Below are 27,566 nucleotides of genomic sequence, written 5' to 3' on the forward strand. Positions count from 1 at the left end.
CGGAAACTTGCACTACAGGACCGGGTCAATTGACCCTGCGCAGCTAAACAGACACTAACAACGGCGCACAGACTCTCCAGCTGAGCTGCAGGCCGGAGCTAGCTGGATAGAGCGGTCCTGGGTTATCCACGTGAAACTTCTCTTCCAACTACGGACCTTGATGTTTAACCCCCTGAGGGAAGTTGCACTGCACTTTACACCTACGGAGGTGGTAAGACTTACAGCCTATATTGTTATGAACTACTGCTGGAAATCCTATTGTCTAGTGTAAACACGGAGGTGGCAAGTTTAACAGCTATTCACTGCCTATTATTATTGCTGGCATTTACTGGATACCATTAAGGTGGCTCTCCAAAAACGATCAATAAGGAACTCATAAGTATTACTGTGATCCCTGTCTTTGATCAATGAACAGCAGCATTGCTATCTGTCTCTTAGAGCAAAGGTGACAGATAATCCACAGTGGACGTTTGGAGAGCAGTGGAAGTGTAGTAAACAACATCCATAAACCTGCTCCAGTGTGACTGTGTGTATGACTGCTAGGTTGAAACAAGATCCTGTATTCCATTCTATTGTGCACTGAACATATATTGTCTATTTGTTTTATATATGTGCTTTTATATTGAATTATTAAATTAACTGCTACATATGATGATTGGTCTCAGTCCATGAGCGTACCCTATTGCATTTTTGTACAAGATCCTCTACTGGCTTGGAGGAGAATATGAGGCCTTGTATCTGCTCACCTGAGACTGGGTCTTAGCGAGGAGTTCCTTCCTTTCCTGCAGACGCCGTTGTCTTTGCTGTATGTTGGGATCGCTGGTGCCGGGGACGCCGAGAACATTTTGCACGCTCTTCGCCTCTTTAGGTACGATCAGGACCTCCTTCGTCTTTTGAGCCTGTGATGTAAGTGAGATTCCAGACAATACAAGTTAAGGTGTGAAAATGCCATCGCTTACTGAAGACAAAAGTCCTCTTTTCGATATAAAACCCAGCTGTGCTGCTTCAATATTTGTTTTACATTTTTGACATTAAAAGGGACTTATTTCATTGCAACCAGTTATGGGGAAAAAATGCACTATTTTAAAGTCTGGGATCTGTTCTTTAATTGCAGTGCAGGCAGCCCAGGTGTTTTGCTCTTCCTGTTTGAGTAATAAGTGGCACAGAGGAACACTCGTTACTTATTTTCCACTGTTTCATTAATAGAGTGCTTTGGCAGCAGTTTTGAAAATCTCTTTTTTTTTTTTTTAAAAAGGTGGTTAAAATTAAAAGGGTAGTGCAGGCAGTAACTTATTGGTTGAGTGATCATTTGTCCTGTTTGCCAGCCAGTAGAAGAATTTAAAAGCAAACCTGAACTGAAAAATAAAAAGTTAAAATAAACATACACACGTCATGGAATCGTCAATCAGAATCAGAATCGTTTATTTCGCCAAGCATGACTGGGTCATGCCCGGAATTATTTTTGGCACTGTACATATAGCTCAGGGAGAGACATAGATGGAAAGAGACATACATAGATCGCAGCAACAGCAAAGGCATCAAGTACACATTAAATTACATTACAACATTACAATATATGCATCACAGTACCCAGTGTGACCTGAGGAGCCTGGCAGTTAGTCTATTGGACTGATTGGTTCGGTCAACTGGTCAGCCATAGCGCAGCCGGCACAGCTGTCCGTCGGGGCTTGAATTGACGGTAGTATGTGGAGAGAATTTAGGAGGTTGACCGCTGAGGGGAAGAAAGAATTCCTATGTCTCGCTCTTTTTGTGGAGATAGCCCGTAGCCTCTGGCCCAGTGGCAGCAGGCTGAAGTAGCGGTGGCTTGGGTGTGAGGGATCATTGGCAATCTTCAGTGCCCTGGATTTCAGCCTTTTGTTGTGTAGTAAGGTCAGTGAAGGGAGGGGGCACCCAATGATCCTCTCCGCTGACCTCATGACCCTCTGTAGTATGTCCTTGTCGCTGGTGGTGGTGCCGGCATACCAGACCAGGATGGAAGAGCAGAGGATCGACTCGATGGTGGCTGAGTAGAAGTTAGTTAGAATTACGTGAGTCATGCCGAACTTCCTCAGCTGACGGAGGAAGTAAAGTCTCTGCTGGGCTTTCCGTTGGGTGGTAGTGATGTTAGGCTTCCATCTTAGGTCGCTGGAGATGGTAGTACCCAGAAGCCGGGCACAGGGCACCCTGGCTACCTCGGTTCCGTCAATATGAATTGGAGGTGGGGTGTGGGCAGACTTCCTGAAGTCAATGATTAGTTCAACTGTTTTTGCAGTGTTAAGTACCAGCCTGTTCTCCTTGCTCCAGTTGCAGATTCTCTCCACCTGCTGACGGTACTCCTGAACATCATCCTTGGTGACAAGGCCAATGATGGTGGTGTCGTCAGCGAACTTGATGACCTTGACAGAGTCTGCCTCAGATCTGCAACTGTTCGTGTAGAGGGAGAACAGCAGTGGTGACAGGACGCAGCCTTGAGGAGCACCTGTGTTCGTGGTTGCAGCTTGGGAGTGGATATCGCCCAGTCTGACGACTTGGGACCTGTTGGTGAGAAAGTCCGTGATCCAGAGTTGTAGGCTTGAGTGGACTTCAAGTGCAGCCAGGTCCCGTTGGAGGATGCGTGGGCAGATGGTATTGAAGGCCGAGCTGAAGTCCAAGAGTAGTATCCTAGCGTACGTGTCTGGCCTGTCAAGGTGGTCGTTGATGAGTTCCAGACAGATGTTGATTGCATCATCGGTGGACCTGTTCGCCCTGTAGGCAAACTGGTAGGGGTCTAGATGGGGTGAAGTGGAGTGCTTAAGGTGGGCTAGGACCGCCCGCTCCATGGTTTTCATAATGACGGACGTCAGGGCCACGGGCCTAAAGTTGTTAAGTTCGGAGACCCCTTGTTTCTTGGGGACAGGTATGATGGTGGACCTCTTGAAGCATACGGGGACCTTGCCTACCTCTAGGGACTTGGTAAATATGGCAGAGAGGATGGGAGCAAGTTGCCGACAGCAGGTTTTAAGGCAGGCTGGAGATACTCCGTCGGGGCCGGAGGCTTTCCTGGCATTTAGTGTTGATAAGAGGCGCATGACCTCTGCCTCACCCACCACAGAGGGAGAGAACAGGCTCTGGATGTTGTTTGCAGGGCACAGAGGAGAGGAAGCCGGTGCCAGGTTTCCCTCCGGTGTTACCTGGTTCTCGAATCAGGCATGCTTTTGGCGACACTGGTTTTCATATGATTCAATATTTACAGTATTTCATCTGATGACCGCCCCCCCAATTGGTAGATGTAAGGGCATCTATTATCTCTTTAATTACAAAAGAATTTAAAAACATCTTAAACATCTTAAAATTAAAGTACATCTGAAGTGAGAGGTCAGCCATATTTATTTCCTTTTAAACGACAACGGTTTATTAACCCTTGCAATAAAATTTAAGTAAATGATTGATTAAAGGACCTCTGTTGCAAAAATCTTAACATTTAAAATATATGTAAACATATACAATTAAAAAGTAGGTTTCTTCCAGAGTAAAATGAGCCATAAAATACTTTTGTCCTATGTTGCTGTCACTTACAGTAAGTAGTAGATATCTGACAGAACCGACAGGTTTTGGACTAGCCCATCTCCTCATGGGGGGTTCACATGGATTTCTTTATTTTCAAAATGCACTTATTGAATGGCAGTTGCTCCGACCAACTGCTCAAAAAATGTATGGCAAGCAGGGAGGCTGGCCAGCATCTTTGTATAAATCTTTTGCAGGGAGTGTCTTTACAAAGAATAAAGGCCATGCTGAGAATTCCCCATGAAGAGATGGACTAGCCCAACACCTGTCGGTAATAACAGATTTCTACTACATACTGTAAGTGATAGCAACATAGGAGAGAAGTAATTTATGGCTCATTTTACTCAGGAAGAAATGTACTTCTTATTTGTCTGTTTAAAATTTTAGGATTTTCACTACAGTTTCTCTTTAAGTAAAAAAAAAAAAAAAAAGCAAATTCTCTCTAGGACTCGTAATATATTTAAACATCCATGTGATCATGCCACGTCAGTCCAGGTAAACATTAAGTTCTTAATTAAGTGGTTGCAATAACGAGAAAGCCTAGAAAATACATACTGGAGGAAAATAAAGCACATTAGACATTTTCCCGACAAGTGTACCTGACTGTTCACTATCTCCTTCTTCAGTGGAAGGGCAGCGGTGCTCTGCGTGGGCGAGGAAACAGTCGCCTGCGTGGGTCGGGTGGGCGTTACTTTCTTACTCTGCGGCAGGAAGGAAGAGAGGAAGCCGGTGGTCTTCTGTGACTGCACTGTGGAACCCGTATTCCTCTGACTGGATACCATGCTACTAGAGAAGAAGAGGAAGAGAATGAAAAGGGCCGCAATGATTAATAATAGGCCCTACATGGGACCATGGTAACCTGAGGTAGCTGTATCAATCCTGTTTAATTTTCCCTCTGTGAGGTAGCCAGAGGTGTGATTGGCTGAGGGAATACTGCTGCATAAGGGTGGTACTGGGATAAGGAATTTGATTGGTCGGCTATAGTGGCAGGTAAAGTCTGCCAGGTGTTGCTGGGGCATACATTGTTGCAGCAACCAATTAGGTACACTTACAGTGTATAAAAGTAGGGTCCGTCGGCAGTATCTCAGCCTTTTGTACCAGAGCGGTCTGGGTGAGCTTCCCGCCCGCCACTCCCTCCTTTTATTACAGAAGTCATCGTCGTGGTCAAGTCTTTATTGATCAAGGTCACGCCATGGTGGCGTGGACGAAGTCCGCGTTGGGGTCCTACTGGAAGTTAAGTTTTCATGGTTCCGAACCGTATTGGTGGATCATTTGATGAACGGTGTTATGTACAGTTTTAATAAAGTTTTACATTTTAATAAAGTTGTTTATGGACCTCGACCTTTTTATTAAGATAATAATAAAGATCGGCCACAGCCTAAAATGCCACGCCTGGAGTGTCTCTTTGTCTTTATTTATGTTATATTTAGAGTTGTTAAGTTTATTTAAACCAGTGTTGCCTTCAGTCCCATGGAACCTCAGTCAGAGAAGATTGTATAGACTTCACTAAAGGTGCCCATACATTTGCAGATGGGGCAACAGATGCAATCCTCAGACTGATCCCTCTCAGATCGAATCTGATCAGAGAGGGATCTATTCCCTATCTACACACTGCAAACAGATTTCAGCTGGAAATCTATTGGAAAGATGTCCAGCCACCTCTGCAAGCAATCTCCCCCCAAGGTTTTCCCCATGTAATGTTGACCCCCTACATACCCACTCCACCTCCCTACGCACGCACGCGCACACACACACGCACACACACCAGGGGTAACTGTTGGAGGCTGCCATCTTTATTCACCAATAAACAATGCCAGCTGCCTGACTTCTGTGCTCATGCTCAGCCTCCAAAGGGCTTCCTACATGCTGGATTGTTGTCGTGTACGAGAATTGGGACCCGGTCCCATGGGCGACATCCTTGGGTCAAGGCTGTAAAAACACAAGGTCAGCTGTACAGCCAACGCGTTGTTTCCTTTGAAGGACACCTGAAGTGAGAGGGATATGGAGGCTGCCATATTTCCAAAAACATACAGATAAGTTAATTGGCTGCCCCTAAATTGGCCCTAGACTACAATACTTACACTACATAATATAGACATATGGCAATGGTAGGGATTAGATTGTGAGCTCCTTTGAGGGACAGTTAGTGACAAGATATATATATATATATATATATACATTGTACAGCGCTGCGTAATATGTCGGCGCTATATAAATACTAAATAATAATAATAATAATTTATTTCCTATTAAACACCTGTTGCCTGGCAGCCAGGGCCGGCCCGCCCATGAGGCGGGGTGAAACTTTTGCCTCAGGCGGCACTTCTGGGGGTTGGCACCCGCCCGTCCGTGGGTGTGAAGGGCCGCCCGAGCTGAAGGGGATAGCGAGCAGGAAGGGGGTATTGGGCCTAGCGGCGGGGGGGGGGGGGGTCCCTTTTTAAAGCTGGAGGGGAGCAGAGGACGGGGGACCCAGGCGAGGGAGGGGGGGGGGGTCCGACCCCCCTCCCCGCCGCTAGGCCCAATACCCCCTTCCTGCCCGCTATCCCCTCCAGCTCCGGCGGCCCCTAACACCCACGGCTTGGGGGGGAGGAGGGGGGGGTGATTTGCTTAAAGCTTGCCTCAGGCGGCAAAAAGTTTAGGGCCGGGCCTGCTGGCAGCCCTGCTAACTTTTCATGAATCAGTAGTGTCTGAATCACACACCTGAAACAAGAATGCGGCTAAGCCAGTCAAACTTAAAGAGGAACTCCAGTGAAAATAATGTAATTAAAAAAAGGGCTTCATGTTTACAATAATTATGTATAAATGATTTAGTCAGTGTTTGCCCTTTGTGAAATCTTTTAAATCCCTGATTTACATTCTGACATTTATCACATGGTGACATTTTTACTGCTGGCAGGTGATGTAGCTGCTGCTTGCTTTTTTGGCAGTTGGAAACAGCTGTAAACAGCTATTTCCCACAATGCAACAAGGTTCACAGACAGGAAACTGCCAGGACCATGGTACTCACAGTTTCCTGCTGGAGGAGCTCCACCACAATATCAGCCATACAGAGCCCCCTGATGGTCAGTTTGTGAAAAGGAAAAGATTTCTCATGTAAAAGGGGGTATCTGATTGATGAAGTTTAATTCTTGGTCACGGTTTCTCGTTAAAGGGGAACTGAAGAGAGAGGTATATGGAGGCTGCCATGTTTATTTCCTTTTAAGCAATACCAGTTGCCTGGCAGCCCTGCTGATCCTCTGCCTCTAATACTATTAGCCATAGCCCCTGAACAAGCATGCAGCAGATCAGGTGTTTCAGACTTTAAAGTCAGATCTGACAAGACTAGCTGCATGCTTGTTTCTGGTGTTATTCAGATGATACTGCAGAGAAACAGACCAGCAGGGCTGCCAGGCTATTGATTAAAAGGAAATAAATATGGCAGCCTCCGTATACAACTTACTTCAGTTCCCCTTTAAATCAAACACCTGATTTGCATGCTTGTTCAGAGAGTCTACAGGTGGCCACTAACTATCCATTTTCTAGCAAAATATCATTCGAGCAATCAGATAATTCTAATCGTAAGTGAAATATCGTAGTACATCATTCATTACACCATCATTGAACCAATCTTTGCTTCCTATCTATCACAACCGAGAAGAAAATTCTGGGTCAACGAAAATCCAATGGGATGACTGTTTTTATAATCATTCGAATTTATTTATGCCCATCAACGGAGATTTACAACCAATCTGATCACATCCAATCAGAATTATCTGATCGCTCGAAATTGGACCATTAGGGCCACCTTAAACGGAACGTTAACTGTAAAAAATAAATAAATAAAAAAAAATAATGAGTTTTACTTACCTGGTGCATCTACCAGCCCCCTGCAGCCATCCTGTGCCCTCGCAGTCACTCATGGCTCCTCTGGTCCCCCGCTGCCAGCTAGTTTCGTTTGTCCAACTGGGAGTCGGCCGGCCGCCATGCGTACGTTTTTACGCATCCCTGCTGGTGTAGGAAGCCATTGCAGACATCAACAAGCACATTTTACGCATTACGGGTGTATTTTACGCATTTACGCATTACATCTGTAACGCGTAAAAATTTGCTTGTTGATGTCTGCAATAGCTTCCTACACCAGCAGGGATGCGTAAAAACGTACGCATGACAGCCAGCCGACTCCCAGTCGGCACAAACGAAACTAGCTGGCAGCGGGGGACCAGAGGAGCCATGAGTGACTGCGAGGACACAGGATGGCTGCAGGGGGCTGGTAGATTCCCCAGGTAAGTGAAACTCCTTAGTGGTAATGCCAAATCAGGCTCGGGATGGAAATCTGCAGCTCAGAGCGGTAATGTTGTACTGGAGTATTTTTCAAGCAGTTGCTGCAGAAAATAGGGTTTTGTCACACTACCTTGCATGCAAAACTATCCTGTGTAGCGAATGGTGTGTATGTATGCATATGACGTCTGTAGATGCGGGGGCATGTTGTGCTTATCCTGAGGTTCTGTAAGTGTTTTTAATGGATTTTAAACTGTGATTGTGCTACACATCTATGGTTGGTTTTCACAACAAAGAATTTTTGATAACGGGCAAGTGAGGCCTGGGTTAACTCTGTTCGGAATGGTGGTGTTGCAGTTAGGATATTTTTGAGTTAAAGGCCCACAGACGGTTGATGTGTCCGCAATAGAAGTGGTTAAAGGATCACTCATTGCAGCTGACATCTTTACCGTATTGCCAATTAAGGACTGGGTGAAAATTTCTACTGAGTGAGTTATATGCAGGAGCTTCTGCAGATCTCTCTGTGTTATGTTTTTTTTTTCTTCTTGTTTTTAGGGTCTAAAAGTTTGTGAAAAATTTGCACGGCTTTTAGACCCTAAATCTGGAAATAATCATACTGCCAGGTGGGTTCAAGCTAAAAGTACTAGAGGCATAGGATCGGCAGGACAGCCAGACAATTTGCAGTGTTTAAACATAAATGCAGCAGCCACCATATGCCCCTCACTTCAGTTGCCCTTAAAGCGGTATTGTCACCATAAAAATCAAATTTCAACAGCAACTGATCTGGGTGTATTAAGTGATAAAGATGCTAATCCTGCATTCAAAACTTGCAAAACTTTTTCTGCTGTTATGGTTTGTAGTTATCACATACTTTAGGAGCACTGGCCCTAGTGCCAAAAAGTTGAATGCTGGGAGTTCTTTTTATCTATAATATATTCCTCCTCTTCCATTTATTTCCCTGCTAGCTGCTTATCAGACACACCCTCTGATTACTTGTGTTTATAAGCAAGGCTGAGGTGACTCAGTGATTGGATGTGTAAATAAAAAAGACAGTGCATTTGTTAGTATACACCTCAGTGGGAGTGTCTGAAGACTCTGGGAGGAGGGCAGCTAATGAATACACAATGAGCAAGAGAAGGGAGGGGGGACAACAAGAGTCAGGGAGGATATGATGTCAGCATTAGCTTGGCAAGATGGCCACTGCCTAGAATAGGATTTTCTGCTTTTCCTTTATAAAAATTAACAGGAATCATTACGTGGATAGCACAATAAATCTGTTATGTAAGTAGTATTTATCTACTTATATATGTGTGTTTTATTTCTAGGTTAGCATGGGTGTTGCTTGTTCTTTAAAGCCTGTATGGGTAGGTGCATGGCTACAGGCAAGCACAGCTATGCTATTAGTTTTCAGTTGGACAATAATGCAGTCCAGAATGTATAACTTATAAATGAACACTGATAACCATGACCGATTTGAGAACATGCCTTGTTCAGTTTTGTAACGATATCCACGTTGTATGTATGTCACTTACAGGTCAGAGTCCCCCAGGCGATCCATGTTGGAGACATAATGAGGCAGCTTGTGATGGACTGTGGGGCCATCGTCCCCTTCCTTCTTCAGTCTGTGAGTCTCAGCCTGAAGAGCAAACAGCTGCAAGACACAAGCAGAAAAGTGGAGCCAAACATTACATGGAAATTATGCTTTCACTATGAAATGGCCAAAAATATAAATCGGTACTGAAAAAGTCCAGTTTTAATTGGCCACGAGATCTTTATTCCCTGTTCAATTCCCTTCTCCCTGTGGGCGTCGCTTTAGTTCCCTGTGACATCACATCCACAGTTTAAAGAGAACCCGAGGTGGCATATAGTAATCCTAATAGGACCCAGAGGCATGTCGTGCACCCAATGACTTGCCTCTGGGTCATTGCATCGCCGCTGTCAGCCCGCCCCCCCCCCCTCTCTGTCCCCCCTTAAAAGACTGCCAGGCTAGAGACAATCTTGTGGTCGCTAGCCTGCTTTATTTATGTGAGGCAGTCAATCAGCCTAATATAAATAACGCAGGCTAGCGACAAGCAGATTGTCGCTAGCCTGGTGATCTTTTAAGGGGGGGGGGGCAGAGCAGCGCAGGGGGGGGTGGGGCTGGCAGCGGCGATGCAATGACCCAGAGGCAAGTCATTGTGCACACGACATGCCTCTGGGTCCTAATAGGATTACTACAGCGGTTTGCAAAAGTATTCGGCCCCATGGAAGTTTTCCACATTTTGTCATATTACTGCCACAAACGTGAATCAATTTTATTGAAATTCCACGTGAAAGACCAATACAAAGTGGAGTACACGTGAGAAGTGGAACAAAAATCATGCATGAATCCAAACATTAAAAAAAAACAAAAAACAAAAAAACTGCAAAGTGGGGTGTGCGTAATTATTCAGTCCCGTTTGGTCTGAGTGCAGTCAGTTGCCCATAGACATTGCCTGATAAGTGCTAATGACTAAATAGAGTGCTCCTGTGTGTAATCTAATGTCAGTACAAATACAGCTGCTCTGTGACGGCTTCAGAGGTTGTCTAAGAGAATATTGGGAGCAACAACACCATGAAGTCCAAAGAACACACCAGACAGGTCAGGGATAAAGTTATTAAGAGATTTAAAGCAGGCGTGGGCTACAAAAAGATTTCCAAAGCCTTGAACATCCCACGGAGCACTGTTCAAGCGATCATTCAGAAATGGAAGGAGTATGGCACAACTGTAAACCTACCAAGACAAGGCCATCCACCTAAACTCACAGGCCGAACAAGGAGAGCGCTGATCAGAAATGCAGTCAAGAGGCCCATGGTGACTCTGGACGAGCTGCAGAGATCTACAGCTCAGGTGGGGGAATCTGTCCATTGGAAAACTATTAGTCGTGCACTGCACAAAGTTGGCCTTTATGGAAAAGTGGCAAGAAGAAAGCCATTGTTAGCAGAAAAACATAAGAAGTCCTGTTTGCAGTTTGCCACAAGCCATGTGGGGGACACAGCAAACATGTGGAAGAAGGTGCACTGGTCAGATGAGACCAAAATGGATCTTTTTGGCCAAAATGCAAAACGCTATGAGTTGCAGAAAATTAACACTGCACATCACTCTGAACACACCATCCCCACTGTCAAATATGGTGGTGGCAGCATCGTGCTCTGGGGGTGCTTCTCTTCAGCAGGGACAGGGAAGCTGGTCAGAGTTGATGGGAAGATGGATGGAGCCAAATATAGGGCAATCTTGGAAGAAAACTTCTTGGAATCTTTAAAAGACTTGAGACTGGGGCGGAGGTTCACCTTCCAGCAGGACAATGACCCTAAACATAAAGCCAGGGAAACAATGGAATGGTTTAAAACAAAACATATCCATGTGTTAAAATGGCCCAGTCAAAGTCCAGATCTAAATCCAATCGAGAATCTGTGGCAAGATCTGAAAACTGCTGTTCACAAACGCTGTCCATCTAATCTGACTGAGCTGGAGCTGTTTTGCAAAGAAGAATGGGCAAGGATTTCAGTCTCTCAAAGTGCAAAGCTGGTAGAGACATACCCTAAAAGACTGGCAGCTGTAATTGCAGCAAAAGGTGGTTCTACAAAGTATTGACTCAGGGGGCTGAATAATTACGCACACACCACTTTGCAGTTATTTATTTGTAAAAAATGTTTGGAATCATGTATGATTTTCATTCCACTTCTCACGTGTACACCACTTTGTATTGGTCTTTCACGTGGAATTCCAATAAAATTGATGCACATTTGTGGCAGTAATGTGACAAAATGTGGAAAACTTCAAGGGGGCCGAATACTTTTGCAAATCACTGTATATGCCACCTCGGGTTCTCTTTAAACCTTTCTTCATGCTATGCAGGTGAATCAGTGCAACAGAAAGAATTAAGAGGGCTGAGCAGCTCTTCCTCCTCCAGCGTGGCCGCGTAATAGCAGACTCGCGCATGCACTGTAAGCCGGAGCTGCGGGCTCTGTGATACTGTGCGACCCCGCATCAGGAAGAAGAGCTGCGCGGCCCGGACGTGGAGCGGGGCTACACGCAACAACAGGGGGTTGTAGAAGCATCGGTAGGATCCTGAAGCTTCCCTCTCTTAAAGCCACCCAGAGATGAACTATACTAAAGCTTTGATACTTACACAGGGCTTCCTCCTGCCCCATAAACACCATCCTCCCGTAGTCTGCCGTTCTGCTGCTGTGAGCCCCAGTAACAGGCTCAGTCGATGCCAGTCTGGGTCTACTGCGCACGTGCAGACTTCCCGCGTATAAGCAGTAGACCTGGACTGATGTCACTAAGCCTGTTACCGGGGCTCAGTGTTTATGGGGCGGGAAGAAGCCCCAGGGAAGTATCAAACCTTTACTTTAGTTCATCTCTGGGTCACTTTGAAGTATGTATGCGATTTTGATCCTGAGCTTCGACTCAGGATCACTTTAATTTCCTTGGCGGTATAATTCCCGCGGCTGCGCGGCCGCGGGAGGGTTTTTTTGTCACCTTTTTTTTAGCATGTAACTAGCCTAGCGCTAGCTACATGCTTCCCCCCTACCTGCGGCGTCCCCCGTAGCTTCCGATCGCCGCCGGCGCCGCTTGCACGTAAGGAAATCCTGTTCTGAACGGGATTTCCTTGAGGGCTTCCCCCGTCGCCATGGCGATGAACGGAGTGACATCATGATGTCACAGGGAGTCCCAATCCACCCCATAGCGCAGCCTGGCGGCGATTGGCCAGGCTGCGCAAGGGGTATGCGGGGGGGGGGGGGGCCCTGTATCGCGGTGGGTAGCGGCGCATCGGCGGCGATGAGACCAAACACGCAGCTAGCAAAGTGCTAGCTGCGTGTTTAAAAAAAAAATGTATGCAAATCGGCCCAGTAGGGCCTGAGGAATCCTACACGGCGGGTTACCCCGTGTCCAGCACGGGGTTACCGCTAAGGAGGTTAAAGTGCTGTTAAAGTATCTTAGAGACTCCGAAGTCTCTTAAAAATCCTCGTTTTATTACAAAATCCTGTTTAGCATATTAGCCCTACCTAAGCCGCCGCATCCCTGCCGCTGTAATCTAACTAAATCCCCCTAAACTCCCTGGGGGGCAATCTGGGCAGCACTTCTGTGAGAGGCAGAGCTATGAGCAGCAGCTCTGCCTCTCAGCGCGTCTGTCAGTCCGGATCGCTGCTTCTTCCCCGCCCCTCTCAGTCTTCCTTCACTGAGAGGGTCGGGGGAGAGGCGGAGATACGTGCTGATAGATTGCGAATGGAGGCAGAGCTGCGGTTCATAGCTCTGCCTCCAACAGCAGCAAAACCCACGACCAAGAAAAGAAAGAGGGAGAGGGAGGGGGGATTTAGATAGATTACAGCAGCGAGGATGTGGCGGTTTAGGTAGGGCTAACATGTTAAACAGGATTTTGTAATAAAAAAAGGATTTTTAAGAGACTTCAGAGTCTCTTTAAAGGGGCAGTTTAGTGAAAATTATTATTTTCCATTAATCACATATCAGTTATTTAATATGGAGAGCATATGTTTCTCCATAGACCTTGTATTAAAAAAAAAAGTAGTTAATATCACTAAGGGACCGTTTGCACCATCGTGGAAACCGCTGCTATTCAGCAGAGTTTCCCCGCACATGAATCGCACGGGGAAACTCTGCCATAGGGGAGAATGGCGCCGCCGGCCAAATCACTTGAGGTAGCGATTCGGCCGGAACCCCCCGCAGAATTCGCTCGGGAGGCTGCGATTCCCATAGCCGTGCATGGCACGGCTCATGGGAGTCGCCTGCAATCCCGCCCACCCGCTCTGTGCTGGCGTGCGTCTCGCAGACGCACGCCCTACAAGTGGAAACGAGCCCTTATTTCTGCTTTCGCAGAGAGCTGAGCTGCTTCATTAGCATACTATGCGATGGCCTTCACTGATACCAGACACTCCAGCTGATTATAACGCTGACACACACTAGAGAGCTGCTGTTCTCTGTAACTAGCTAAGTAAATAAACAAACAGGCTGCTAAGTGACTAATTAGCAGCCTGCTTTATCTATTTACATGTGAGAACAGCAGCTCTTTGTAGTGTGTGAGTCAGTGTTATAAATCAGCTGGAGTGTCTGCTATCAGTGAAGTCCTTCCTTCACATAATATGCTAATTATGCAGCTCAGCTCTCTGGGAAAGCAGAATTGAGTGATATCTACTTTTTTTTAAAGGTCTATGGAGAAACATAAGCTCTCTATATTAAATAACCGATATGTGATTAATGGTAAATAATAATTTTCACTAAACTGCCCCTTTAAATGCAAATGAGCCACACCTGCAAACGTTTTTTAGTATAAACCTCCTTAACTGAATGTGCCACTGGTGTGGTGGGGTTTGGGGGGGGGGGTGCATCATTACTTGCCTGTGGGGTGTTACTCCTCTGGTCCTGTCCATTTGGCATGTGCCATCTTCTCTTTGGCCTTGCGGCAGTGACTGCAGTTTGCTTGTTCCCAGCAGTGCTGTGAGCACATGCTGCAATGCATGCTTGCAGATGTAGTCCATGACTGCGAGTACAGAGCTGTAATTGCAGTTATGGATTACATGTCCTGGCATGCATTGTGGCACGTGCGCTCTCACAACACTGCTGGGAATAGACAAACTGCAGTGACTGTGGCAAGTCTGAGGAGAAGATGGCGCATCCCAAACGGACGGGAGGACCAGAGGAGCAACACCCCACGGGCAAGTATTGATGCTTCCCCCCCCCCCCCCTTCCCACCCCCTATCCCCAACAACACACTCAGTTAATAGCCCTTTGAGGAGGTTAATTCTAAAAAAGAAAAAAAAAAAGTTGCCATGGTGCTCAGTTGTTTAAATTGGTTATCCATAATGCTTTATTATTTATCATCAGTGATTTTAGCGCTGTCACTCCCATTGTTTACAGACACACCATTGTCTGATTAACATTGCTTACGATAAGTTAGATACCGACCTTCTGTCGTAGAGCCTCATTCTCCTCCTGGATGAGCTGTATTCGCTGACACTCCGCGTCAAAGCTGAGAATAGTCGGGACAGGTGATGGTATAGTTAAGGAAAATAAAAAGCTAAAGAAACAAGTGGTTGTGAAGTGCAGAAAAGAATCAAAGAACAATAGCAGCTGTTCTTATAGATATACAGATATACCTTTCTTTTCCATGTAAAGTCTAGGCTGTCTAGTGGAGCTGACAGCCAGGCTCTCTCCTGCATATTCTGGAAGCCTGGCTGTCTAGGACACGCCTCCCTTTACAGGCCAGCATACACTGCCTCCTGGTACACGCCTTCTCTCAGAAGCAAGATAGAAGGAGGGGGGATGTGGTGTGGCAGTCTGAGTCACACCCTCTACCTATCAAAGAGGAAAGTAAGTGGCAGCCTGGGTTAGGCATTGGCTTCTCTCTTTTCTTTGCAAGTGACATTTTTCAAGAGGAGCCAGTGCAGAGTAAAATATTAAAAATCCGTTTAAGAAGGCACTTACCTCCCCAGAAGACTAAACAGTCCGTATATCAGCAAAATTCACTTTATACACGACTCCAAATATTGCAACGTGTTTCTTGGGTCAAAGTCCGCTTCCTCAGGCTATAACAGCAGCACTGCTGTTTAGACTTAGTTTGATTAAGTGCCTCTGGAGGCACTTATACACACTAAGGCTAAGCTACTAAACTTCAGTGCTCCTGTTATAGCCTGAGGAAGCAGGCTTTGACTCACGAAACGCGTTGCAATATTTGGAGTCACAAATAAAGTGAATTTTGCTGATGTACTGACCGTTTAGTCTTCTGGGGAGGTACGTCCACCACTACCTCCCTTCTTAAAGAGGAACTGTCATAAAAATCTTAAAATTTTAAAAACATACAAATAAGACGTACATTTCTTTCAGAGTAAAATGAGCTATAAATTACGTTTCTCCTATGTTGCTATCACTTACAGTAGGTAGTACAAATCTGACATTACCGACAGGATTTGGGTTAGTCCATCTCTTCATTGGGGATTCTCAGTATGGCCTTTATTCTTTATAAAGACATTCCCTGAAAAAAATGTATACAATGATGCTGCCCAGCCTCCCTGCTCACTGCACACTTTTTTGGCAGTTGGATGGAGCAACTGCCATTCACTAAGTGCTTTTAAAAAATAAAGAAAACCCAGAGAACCCCCCCCCCCCCCTATGAGAAGATAGGCTAGTCCAAAACCTGTTGGTAATGTCAGATTTCTACTACTTACTGTAAGTCACAGCTAAATAGGAGAAAAGTAATTTATGGTTCAATTTACTCTGGAAGAAACGTACTTATTTGAATATGTTTACATGTATTTTAAATTTTAAGATTTTCACGACAGGGGTCCTTTAAACGGATTTTTAATATTTTATTCTACACTAGCGCCTCTGTTAAATAATTTCACTTGCAAACGTAGTCCTCCCTCGGTGGAGGGGTGTTACCCTGCCTTCTTTCCTGTCTACAGAGAGTGGGGTCAGGTGTAATGTCCTCCACCCCCAGCCTCCTTGATACAGTGGTTGTCTTAGAGGTAACCTACCTTTTTGAGTACTGTACCTTCCTTTTGTTATACTCATAAATATACCAGTATTCTCTAAAATACTACACTCTCAAGGGCTCTCAATTTGTCTTTTGTTTATGCAAGTATCTCTTTTCTTTTTCTTTTCTGACTCACTTCCTACAGAAGTTGGACTACTGACTTTCCACTTTTCTTGATCAAGCCAGTAGCTGCAGGATGGTATTCTGCACTATGGTTACTGTTACATACATGCATACATTACAATTATAGCTGGAAACAAATCTGGATACTTCTTTTTTTCTGCTATGTCATTACCGTCTAGTACACTAATATAGCACTAATTGGTGAGCAATGATTTTATCTTGTTTAAGTGGTTGTAACATCCAAACATTAAAAATTGCAAAAAGTAGTTAGTTCCCCCAAACTATATGCAAACCCCTTTTTTTCTAAAATAGATCCCTATGTGTCCACCAATTTTTTTTCTTGTTACTCAGTCTGGATGCTTTTACCTAACTGCAGGAACTGTGCAGCCAAGGGGATTGTGGGAAGATTTTTTCATTAAACTACAGTAACAAGCTTATCCCAGCATGCAAATAACAGAAAGCTTTCTATTTTGGATAAGATAAGAACACTATGACCAGAATGTACTTGATTCCCCCTCGCACAGTAATGTAAGCCTGTTTAGGTGATGATTGGGAGGGATAGTAAGCTGTGGCAGTAAATAGAGAAAATTAACACTGCGCTGGGTTGAAAAAAAAGAAAAGGGCAGAAGTTATGTCACATTTGGCATAACAGAGGAACAGTAAAGATGGATACCACCAGACATATTCTTTTCTTTTTTTCCTGTATCACATTTCTCCTTAATCTGACAGCGAACACTAAAAGCAGGATAGGTAAGCTAAATAAGTAATTTTTCATTGGATGATTTTTTTTCAGTTATTATGGAGTGTTATCCCACTTTAATTGGTAGCTCTTGTTTTATTCGCCAGTGTGCAGGTGGCACCTTTCGCACCACCACTGCTTATTTTTTAAGTTTATTTGCAAAATTAATAAAAGGACTTGTGGAAAAAAGAGGTCTGTGCAATGGCCATAAGTCAGTAGGGAGGTGTGGCTTCAGGTGGGATGGGCACTTGCTACTGCGGTGAACCCAAGACTGCAGGAAGCTGGGCTCTAACTGAAAGGGAGGAAGATGGAGTGAGCAAGGATCTGGAGGTCTTCAAAAAAAAAAAAAAAAGAAAAGAAAAAAAAAAGTGGTAAGTATCATTTAACCACTCGTACTCCAGGTGTTCCTTTTAAAATGGCATAAAAACTAAAATGCTTGAAACATATTTTAGAACTCTAAAATGTATTATTAAAAAAAAACTTCCCCAACAAGGGATTTAATACGAAGACACATTTCACCATGACTGGTGTACTGCGGGTTAATTCTGGAAGTCTTGTGGCCCACAATCTGGATTGCCATCACCCCTCTTCCTGGGGAAGGATATGCATGCACTGGAAGAGGACGCTGAGGAAGTTATGCAGCGATACGGTGAAGGTGTCCGCCCACTGACGGGAGAAATACGTGGAGAAGGTGGGGTTGGCATCCGGGGAAGGCAGGAAGGGGAGAGCAAACCATTCTTTCCACTCCACCTGGTTCTGGAGCTCCGGGGCCTGCTTCTGGAAGAAGTCTTGTGCCTTATCCGTCCGACTGGTCTGCAACAGCAATAGAACAGCTATGATTTTAATGTGAACCTCCAGACTAAAAATCTACTCAGCAGACATGAAAAGGCTTGGTGTTTCTTCAACAGTTTCACAGCATCAGAACTTTAATTTTTTTACCCAAGCCTCACTTTAAGCTGCATAAATGAAAACTGCCCCAGCATTTTTCCCCTAAAGCTGTGCAAAGCATGATGGGATTTCTGATGTTGTTGTTCTCCTTCTGCTGTTTTGGCACAAATTTGTTTTTTGTTTTTTTTATTCTTTAGAATACCTATCTATTTTAACTAACATAACCAATGTAACTAAATGACAGTATGTTTGTTTAGGCTGAAGTTCCCCTTTAAGGATCTCGTTAATTTAAGGACCTAATTATAATTTATTTGAAAAGAATAGGTACTGTAAGCTACTGATTTCTATAAAGCTAATATATTCCCATTAATACAAGAGCTTTCTGACAAATGCAAAATATGGGGGAAACTGCCTCTAGCAGTAATAGGTCGAGTAAATATTCTTAAAATGATTTCTCTTCCAAAAATCTCATATATTATGCAACACTCTGCGATTCTGATTAAAAAATCCTTCTTTACTAAATTAAACAGTATAATATCTACATTTATCTGGGGGGGGGGGGGGGGGGCAAGAGAGCTAAAATAAGGCTACAATCACTTATGAGGCCCATAGATGAGGGAGGGTTGAGTCTCCCGGACTTCTATCTCTATTACATAGCAGGTTAACTTAGGTTTTTACAATCATGGATGCCAGATCAGACTTCTATTCCATCGGAAGCTTTTTTGGCAGAGTATACTCCAAATAAAAATTTATTCACACTACTAGAGTCAGGCTCAAAAGGGACTATTCACCCTCTTACTCCTTTACATAAACTGGCCTTGCAGGTATGGAGAGGTAGTAAGAGAATATATAAATATAAGGAAATCCCTCCAGAAACCCCACTTTGGTTTAATCCTTTACTTCCACATCTATTATCTCCCCCCGACCCTACTTTCTGGCAAACTAGGGGTGTATTTACTTTAGTCCATGTGATTTCTAGTAGTCAAAAAATCCTTTCCGCAACAGAAATTGCTCGTATATATCAGGTGCCCAACCCCGCACTACTCAGGATTTTTCAACTTAGACATGCTCTTAGAGCACAATTTGTTAATTTACCCATACAAGTCTCAGAATATCCACTAATAGGTGTCCTCAGTACACAAGGTGCACAGGGACTAATCTCTTATCTTTATACTCACCTTTTAAATGCCAAATCAGATTGTCAAATAATTTCAGGGGTAGCCAAGTGGGAATTAGGTGGTATAGCAATTGAAGAAGATGAATGGGACGGGTTTTATTTTATCGGTCAGATTGTCTTCTGCAGCTGCACATAATCGACTGATTCAACTCTATATATTACATCAAGCCTACTGGTCTCCTGTTTCAATGCATAACAAACAACTCAGGGATAATGATAATTGCCCGAAATGTGGTAATACTAAATGCAGATTTTGTCCATTTAATTTGGTCGTGCCCAAAAGTAAGAGATTTCTGGGATCAAGTTATTGGCATTTTGTCTGCTTTTTGTGATTTTCCACTTATATCACCTAAGCTCTATCTGTTTGGCTTGATGGATGAAATAGAAGGTCAACATTACCATCAGATATTTATCCGAGAATCTCTATTTCTTGCAAGGAAAACAATAGTTCTAAGGTGGCTATCCCCTGAATCACCACAGATATCACAATGGAAATCTTTAATTCTAGAAACTATCCAATTTGAAAAGGTGTTATATTCACATCGAAATTGTCCCAACAAATTTGAGAAGGTGTGGAGCAATTGGCTAGAGTCTCAGAGCACGGTTTAACTGCAGCTACTATATAATAGTTATTTTTCTTATAACTATTTTGAAATGCCACCTCAAAGCAATTGGAAATTATACTCTCTACATCAGGCGTCTCAAACTCGCGGCCCTCACCGGCAAAAGCATCCTTATAGTTCGCTTCAGTGCTCCCAAGTAATCCGCCTCATCCCCGCCGCTAAACGAGGGCTGCAGAGCCCCCAAATCGCCCAGGGGGCAATCCGCCGGCATTTCCTGGAAGGGGCAGAGCTTTCAGCTTCAGCTCTGCCCCTCCTGATGTCTGTGAAGGAAGAGTGAGAGGGGCGGGCAGAGGCGGCGATGCGCCGCGATTGACGTCAGGAGGGGCAGAGCTGAAGCTGAAAGCTTTGCCCCTTGGGCGATTTGGGGGCTCTGCAGCCCTCGTTTTGCAGTGGGGATACGGCGGATTACTTGTAATGGGAGCACTGAAGCGGACTATAAGGTAAAATAGGCAAAATAGTTTGCTTCGCTGCTGATTGTGAAATCCCTTATGCAGCCCAGCCTCATCCTGACTTTGCCTCCTGCGGCCCCCAGGTAAATTGAGTTTGAGACCCCTGCTCTACATTATACCCCCACTCCCTGTCTAAACTAAGGTTAGTTTGTAGTTTTCTTTATGTTAAGTTTCCTTTAATTAAGAGGTCTCCACTAGTAATAGACTAATCAAATAATGAAGATCTCTATATTCTTATTCTGTAATGTATCCTCGAATTGAACATGTAATCGGCAGTGACAGACAATATCATATGTTTATAGGAGCAACGGTTATGACTATTTTACACTCAACTGATGTGTTACTTATATATCTTCTAATAATTACCTTTATTATCTCATTGATACTGTGTACTATGTGTTCACTGTGATACATATGCTGTATTTATATGCTTTCTATAATAAAACAAATTTAAAAAAAATAATAGGTACTGTAAAATTTTAAAGATAATAGAAGCCACCCTCTGCCTCATTCTTAACAGCAGGATATGTATATAAACCATAGCCTGAGCATCCATTTCAACTCACTCCATGACACAGATGTTATTTTTTTCTTTTAAATGTACCCGAAACAGCACACGGCATAATAAGACAAACATTTGTTTGTACTGTATGTACGGTAACAAGCGTACTTAGAGCTAACCTGTGTTTTCCACCCCCCACCCATGGCTTAAAAATACTGGCCTCTAAATGACAATTTCTCTGCAGTTTGAATATAGTGTAACTTTCACTGATAACTACTTAGGGGTTGCAAAATACTCTTGTGAGTGGCTGAGAAAAAACCCATCTGAGAGCAGGGAAGGGAAAACAAGTTCAACAGGTCAAGATTCGTCTGTGTGGGAGCTGAAAAAACATTAACAACTGTTATTCACCTGAAACAGTCAAATGCTTAAAGGGGAACTTCAGCCTAAACAAACATACTGTCATCAAGTTACATTAGTTATGTTAATTAGAATAGATAGGTAATATAATCTCTTACCCACCGTTTTAAAAGAAAAGGCAAATGTTTGTGATTCATGGTGGCTGCCATCTTTGTAATGGGGGCAGCCATCTTTTTGGTTGAAAGGAGGTGACAAGGAGCAGGAGAAACAGTTCCAACTGTCCTGTGTCCTAATAACCCCTCCCAGCTGCACACGCTAGGCTTCAAATGTCAAATTCAAAATGTAAAAAAAAATAAAAAAAAATTGCACCAAAACAGCAGAACGAGAACAACAAAATCAGAAATCCCATCATGCTTTGCACTGCATCAGGGGAAAAAAGCCCGGGCAGTTTTCTTCTGTGCAGCTAAAAATGAGGCTTGTATAAGAGAAACAAAGTTCTGATGCTGTGAAACTGTTAAAGAAACACCAGGCCTTTTCGGCGCTGCTGAGTCGATTTTTAGTCCGGAGGTTCACTTGTAAGGATGCAAAGAAAAAAGCCCCTTTTAAATAGCACCAGACCAGTCAAATATTAGCAAAAAACAACAATAATCTTTATTTGAATATCACCACAAAACAATTAAAAACAATTAAAATGTCACCAAAAAAAGGTGACAGACAGTGTCTCTCAATATACATGGGTACAAAATTTGTATATAAATATAAGTATTAGAAACAGGCCAACTTGGATTCCTCCCAAGGAATAATTAGGAAAAAAAAAAAATATATAAACCATAATAGCAGCCTAAAAAAAAAAAAAAAGCTCACATATAACAATTATGATAAATAGGACAATCAGCAACCACTCTAAATTGTTGTGATACAAAAATGTGCAAATATGAAATAAAGTAAGAGCTAAATTAAATTTGCTATAATTTAGCTCTTACTTGATTGCATATTTGCACACTAGTCCGTGACTTATAATTATGATATAATTGCATGGTGCGGGTCCAATTTGCTTATGAAAAAATGCTTAATGCAACTATAACGAAAAAATGCAACTGTAACAAGAGTGATATGAAGGCTGCCATGTTTCTTTCCTTTTAAGCAATACCAGATGCCTGGCTATCCTGCTGATCCTCTGCCTCTAAAGGTGCGTACACACATGCGACTATAGTCGTTTGTAACGATCGTTCCCCGATCTTTACCAACGACGATCGTTACAAAAAACGAACCACCGACTATTAAGGCAAACGACGAACGAGCCAAATCGCTACAAAAGAAAGTTCTGTCTTGGCGGATTTTAACCAACGACGATCGTTTGCAAAAGTAGTACATCGTTGGAAACGGTCGTTCGTACTAGGCTTGACATGCGCATTTCACTATTTCTCTGTGAAACTTCTCATTTTTATGCGCAGGCGCAATAGTTGCTTTACGTGATGTAACGTTCGTTCTAACGATCAGATCGTTACACACCTTTTAAAACTATCTTTACTTAGGTCGTTCTTTCATCAATTAAAAGTTCGTTCGTCGTTCTCAACGAACGATCGTTGTCGCATGTGTGTACGTAGCATAATTCTTTTAGCTGTAGACCCTGAACAAACATGCAGCAGATCAGGTGTTTCTGACATTATTGTCAAGATTAGCTGCAATTATTGTTTTGGGCATGTGATTCAGGCACAACTGCAGCCACAAAGATCAATAGGGCTGCCAGGCAACTGGTATTGTTTAAAAGGAAATAAATATGTCAGCCTCCATATACCTCTCATTTCAGTTGTCCTTTAACCACTTCGCATCCAGACCACCTTGTTTTCCCCTTATGGACCAGAGCTGTTTTGACGCTTTAACCATGTCCCTGTTCAATTAACCACTTGAGGACTGCAGTGTTAACCCCCCTAAAGACCAGGCTCTTTTTCTTGTAATTGGCCACTGTAGCTTTAAAGAGAACCTGTACTGAGTAAAATTATTTAAAATAAACACATGAGGTAACTTCAAACAATTACACAGTTACCTTGCCATCAGTTCCTCTCAGAAGCTCACCATTTTCTGCTTACAGAGATCCCTTCCAGTTCTGACAACATTTTGTCAGAACTGAAATATATCAGTTGCTGTCGGTTATATATCAGTTGCTGTCAGTTACAGCTGAGAGGAGAACTGATGTGTCCATGTTTCCCTATGGCTCAAGTAGACGATGTTACAGTTTAACAGTGTGCTGACCAGAAAGCTGTTATGAGGTAATGGCCATTTTCAAAATGGAGGACAGAGAATTCCATTGATCACAGTGGACAAACGGGATGCAGGAGAGGAAAAATAGATTGAGGAGTAGACTACACAGGAGGCTAGTATGACTTGTGCATGGTTATTTTGACTTTTAATGTTCAGTTCAGGTTTTCTTTAAGGCCAAGCTGCAGGGCCGCACTACACAGCACACAAGTGATTGCCTCCCACCCCCACCCCCCCAACAGAGCTCTCTGTTGGTGGGGGTCTGATCGCCCCCCCACCCCCCCCCCCCCCCCCCCCCCCAGTGTTGATTTTATTTATAAATATTTATTTTAATATTTTTTTTTTATAAATTTGTTTTTTTATTCCCTTTTATCCCGCTCCCTCCCTTCCTCCCCCCGCCGGCCAATCAGCGTGATCGGCTGTCATAGGCTTCAGCCTATGACAGCGGATCACTTCCGCACTGACGGAAGTGATCAATGACGGAAGTGAGCATGGGCACATTCTCCTGCTAACCCCATAGAAGACTGTTCACGCCAATGGGCGTGGAGCGGTCCTGGGGCTGCTGCACTGCTCACGCCAATTGGCGTGGAGCAGTCGGCAACTAGTTAATCAGCAATAACTTTATCCCTACATCTAAATGATCAATATATTATTCTTGTCAAGACAAATGTGTCCCGAGTAGCATTTCCCCCCCCCCCCCCCCCGCCGTATAGCCAGATGTGTCCCCAATATCAGTCCCCCAGTATAGTCAAATGTGCCTCTTGTATGTGGCACCCCCCAGTATAGAGACAGTGGCACCCCCAGGATTGACACCCTATGTTCCCCAGGCTAAAATGGTCCCTAATTATAATCATATGTGCCCGTAGGATTAGTGCCCCGCCCCCCATTATAGCCAGAAGTGCCCCAGTATTAGTCTATCCCCCCCCCCTCCCAGGTTAACTAGATGTTCCCCCATCATCAGATCCACTCCCCCCCCCCCCCCTTACCCTGATGCCTGCTAGTTGTTTAAGCCCCAGATAATAGCCCCCCCCCCCCCCAGTGGCCAGATAACAGCCAAAACCCCCCCCACCACCACCACCAGGCAGCCCTCTCCGTGCACAGATCGGCTAAAAATAAATTGAGCAGCAAGCAGCCTCTCACCTTAACTCGTTCCAGCGATGAGCCTGCAGCCGGAGCCTCCGATCCCCGCCGCATATCGCTGGTTACCCGGGTCCTGGCTTGATGACATCATCAAGCCGGGATCCGGATATTCGGCATTATGCGGCTGAGTTCAGAGCGGGGATCGGAGGCTCAAGCTGCAGGCTCTTCGCTCGAACAAGGTAAGGTGAGAGGCTGCTTGCTGCTCAATTTATTCAACTGATCTGTGCACCGAGGGGAGAGATGAAGGATCACCGCTGTTTGCTACAGCGGTGATCATTCATCCGCAGGGTGGGGAGGGGGGAGGGCGGCTAATTGGCTACAACCAATTAGTATTGCAGCTGACAGTGCCGGGGGTGTGCTCTTTAGCGCACCCGATCATGCACAGCAGGGCTGCAAGCTGCATCAGTATATCTACAGGATCAGTATATCTATAGGATTAGGACTACACTTACAATCATTTATCTCATCAGTTTATTTGCACTTCAGGTCTGCTTTAAGTAGCAGACATGTTTTCCCCCAAGCAATCTTTCAAAGCATATTATACATCAAGGAAAAAGGATTAATTAAAATGGCTCTGAACTAAGAATTCCTCTCTGCTCTAAAAGCTACACAACAGCATAATAACCCTTTTTTTTTTTTTTTTTTTTTTTTTTTTACACCTGATACCAATCCTAAAATAAATCTGCACTGTTTCTACTTCCTGATTCATGGAAGCAGACATATTGTTTACAGCCTGTACTTTCAAATGGGCTTATCTGTCATAGGCAGTCGTGTGACACAGGGAGATCAAATTACAACTAGTTATTAGACACAAATGAAGGGGAATTAAACAGGTTAAACTCTTTAACCTCCCTGACGGTAAGCCCAAGCTGAGCTTGGGCTAAGCCGCCGCAGAGGATTTCTCAGGCCCTGGTGGGCCGATTTGCATAATTGTTTTTTTTTTTGTTACACGCAGCTAGCACTTTGCTAGCTGCGTGTACAAACCGATCGCCGCTACCTGCTGCGCCCCCCCCCAGACCCCTTGCGCAGCCTGGCCAATCACCGCCAGGCAGCGCTAAGGGGTGGATCGGGACTGCCTCCGGCGCCATGACCTGGATGACGACGGGGGAAGCCAAACAGGAAATCCCATTCTGAACGGGATTTCCTGTATGCTCTGATCACCGGAGGCGATCGGAAGGGGAGGGGGGATGCCAGTGCACAGCGGCTATCATGTAGCTAGCGCTAGGCTAGCTACATGATTTAAAAAATAAATAAATAAAGTGCTGCGCCGCCCCCCTGGTGATTTTATTGTAACGCCAGGGGGGGGGGGTTAAATACATACAGGGTGCATTTCTGTTATGTTTACCTTGTGTCCTGTGCAAGAGTTCAAGTCCACTTTAATAGGTTATGCAGTAGATCCTGGAATAGTCGGTTATCAAGATGTCTGCTGATTTATGAACAGCTGTTGGTTTTGATGGGCTCAATTTCTTCCCGAGTCAGTTGAGATTTAGATGCTCTGAGAATATTCTGCTTACCACAAGGGTTGGCTATTGAGCAGCAAATAATCTCTAGTTGATGTGGGATTATGGAAATGAATGGACCAATCAAATCCCGCTTGGGAGGAATAATACTTTCAAGATGCATAAATATGCATACAAAATTTGCATGGTCCAACATCAACTTGGAAATGATTTGCATCTCATTGACCTTGATACTTACTACTTATGGTTACCTTACCAAAACATATCTCCTGTGGCAGGTAAAAAGAGCGGGCAGTGCCTACCTGTATGGTGTAGACCAGGTAATAACGGAACAGGCTGGTCTTCAGCTTGTTGACGGTGGGCCGATACACGTCCTCCAGCCTGCTGAACAGCCGTCGCTCCAGGTAGGCCCAATAATCAAGAAGGCCATTCAGGTCGTAACTCTGGATGAATTGCAACAACTGCTCCACAATCCTGTCCACCTACGCCAAGAAGTTAACACACGATAACTACAGGCAATGACTTAAAGTGAATCTGAAGTAAAAATAAACTTACGAAATAATGACTTGTATGTGTAGTACAGCTAAGAAATAGAACATTAGTAGCAAAGAACAGAGTCTCATATTGTTTCCAGTACAGGAAGAGATAAGAAACTTCACTTGCTATCTATGCAAAAGAGCTTCTCTGATCTCTCCAACACAACTTGGGTCGGAGACAGTCCTATTTTCTGAAGCATCAAAGAAACTGAGGCGCAGCTTCAGATAAGGTTTTACTGCACGGGAGTTTACAAAAGGTCATTAGTTCTGCTCTGTTTCATAGTTTAAAAGACAGACAGTGTGTGGTTTATAATTGCAGATATGACAGAATGATGCAATGTTATAAAAAATAAACGTTATAACTGAAAATAAAAACATGAGACTTTTCTTTGCTACTAAGGTTTATACATACTACACATACAATTCATTATATCATTTTTTTCACTTCAGTGACACTTTAATAAGCAAAAAGATGAAATACGAAGGGAAAAAGAAAAGGTAAACATAAGAAACTTTGACTTACACGGAAGCCCTTCTCTCTATCAGCCTTAATGTCTGCATCAAAGTGTTTCAAGGTGCTGGTGAATCCTCGGAAAGTCAGGTACTCCCTCACCAGGTCATCGGTACGCTCCACGGCCGTCGTCATGCCAGCGGCTTGTACACGTCAGCCTGATACTCATAGAGAAAAAAAAACACTTTCGTTTGATTTCCTAAAATAGTGGGCGTTTCCAAAAACACCAGGAGCACCAATATTGTGTAGTAATTAAAGCACTTGGACATTGATAAGAGAGAGTGCTACTTATAAGGTTGGGTTACTAGATGGCAACCATAATATAGGGCACGTGCTTCCTCAGGTCAAAATTAGTGTCTGGTTACTCTCTTTCTCTCGCTCTCTCTCTGAGGAAGCGGGTAGGACTCACGAAACGCATAGTCTGTATCCAATAAAAATGTATATGCCTCATTCCTGGTTCTTTTAAATAATTTTTATTATTTTACATCC

General features: G+C 44.0%; 1 protein-coding gene across 3 annotated transcripts in view; it reads right to left on the bottom strand.

Annotated features, from left to right (window-relative positions):
• Positions 1-27,566, bottom strand: part of WDR91 (WD repeat domain 91) — a 60,528-nt gene that overhangs the window by 28,589 nt on the left and 4,373 nt on the right. Inside the window, exons 2-8 of one of the 3 annotated variants that reach the window (XM_068277960.1) lie at positions 27,090-27,235; positions 26,333-26,512; positions 17,781-17,988; positions 14,747-14,829; positions 9,333-9,451; positions 4,143-4,326; positions 747-899 (exon numbers count right to left, since the gene is read on the bottom strand). In XM_068277960.1, coding sequence (XP_068134061.1) covers positions 747-899; positions 4,143-4,326; positions 9,333-9,451; positions 14,747-14,829; positions 17,781-17,988; positions 26,333-26,512; positions 27,090-27,212 — 1,050 coding nt within the window. In that variant the 5' untranslated portion in view covers positions 27,213-27,235. Of the gene's footprint in view, positions 1-746; positions 900-4,142; positions 4,330-9,332; positions 9,452-14,746; positions 14,830-17,780; positions 17,989-26,332; positions 26,513-27,089; positions 27,242-27,566 lie in introns of all 3 variants that reach the window. The other 2 variants (XM_068277957.1, XM_068277959.1) reach the window with 2 other exon arrangements.

The sequence above is a fragment of the Hyperolius riggenbachi genome, chromosome 3, assembly GCF_040937935.1.
Source record: "Hyperolius riggenbachi isolate aHypRig1 chromosome 3, aHypRig1.pri, whole genome shotgun sequence".
NCBI lineage: Eukaryota > Metazoa > Chordata > Amphibia > Anura > Hyperoliidae > Hyperolius > Hyperolius riggenbachi.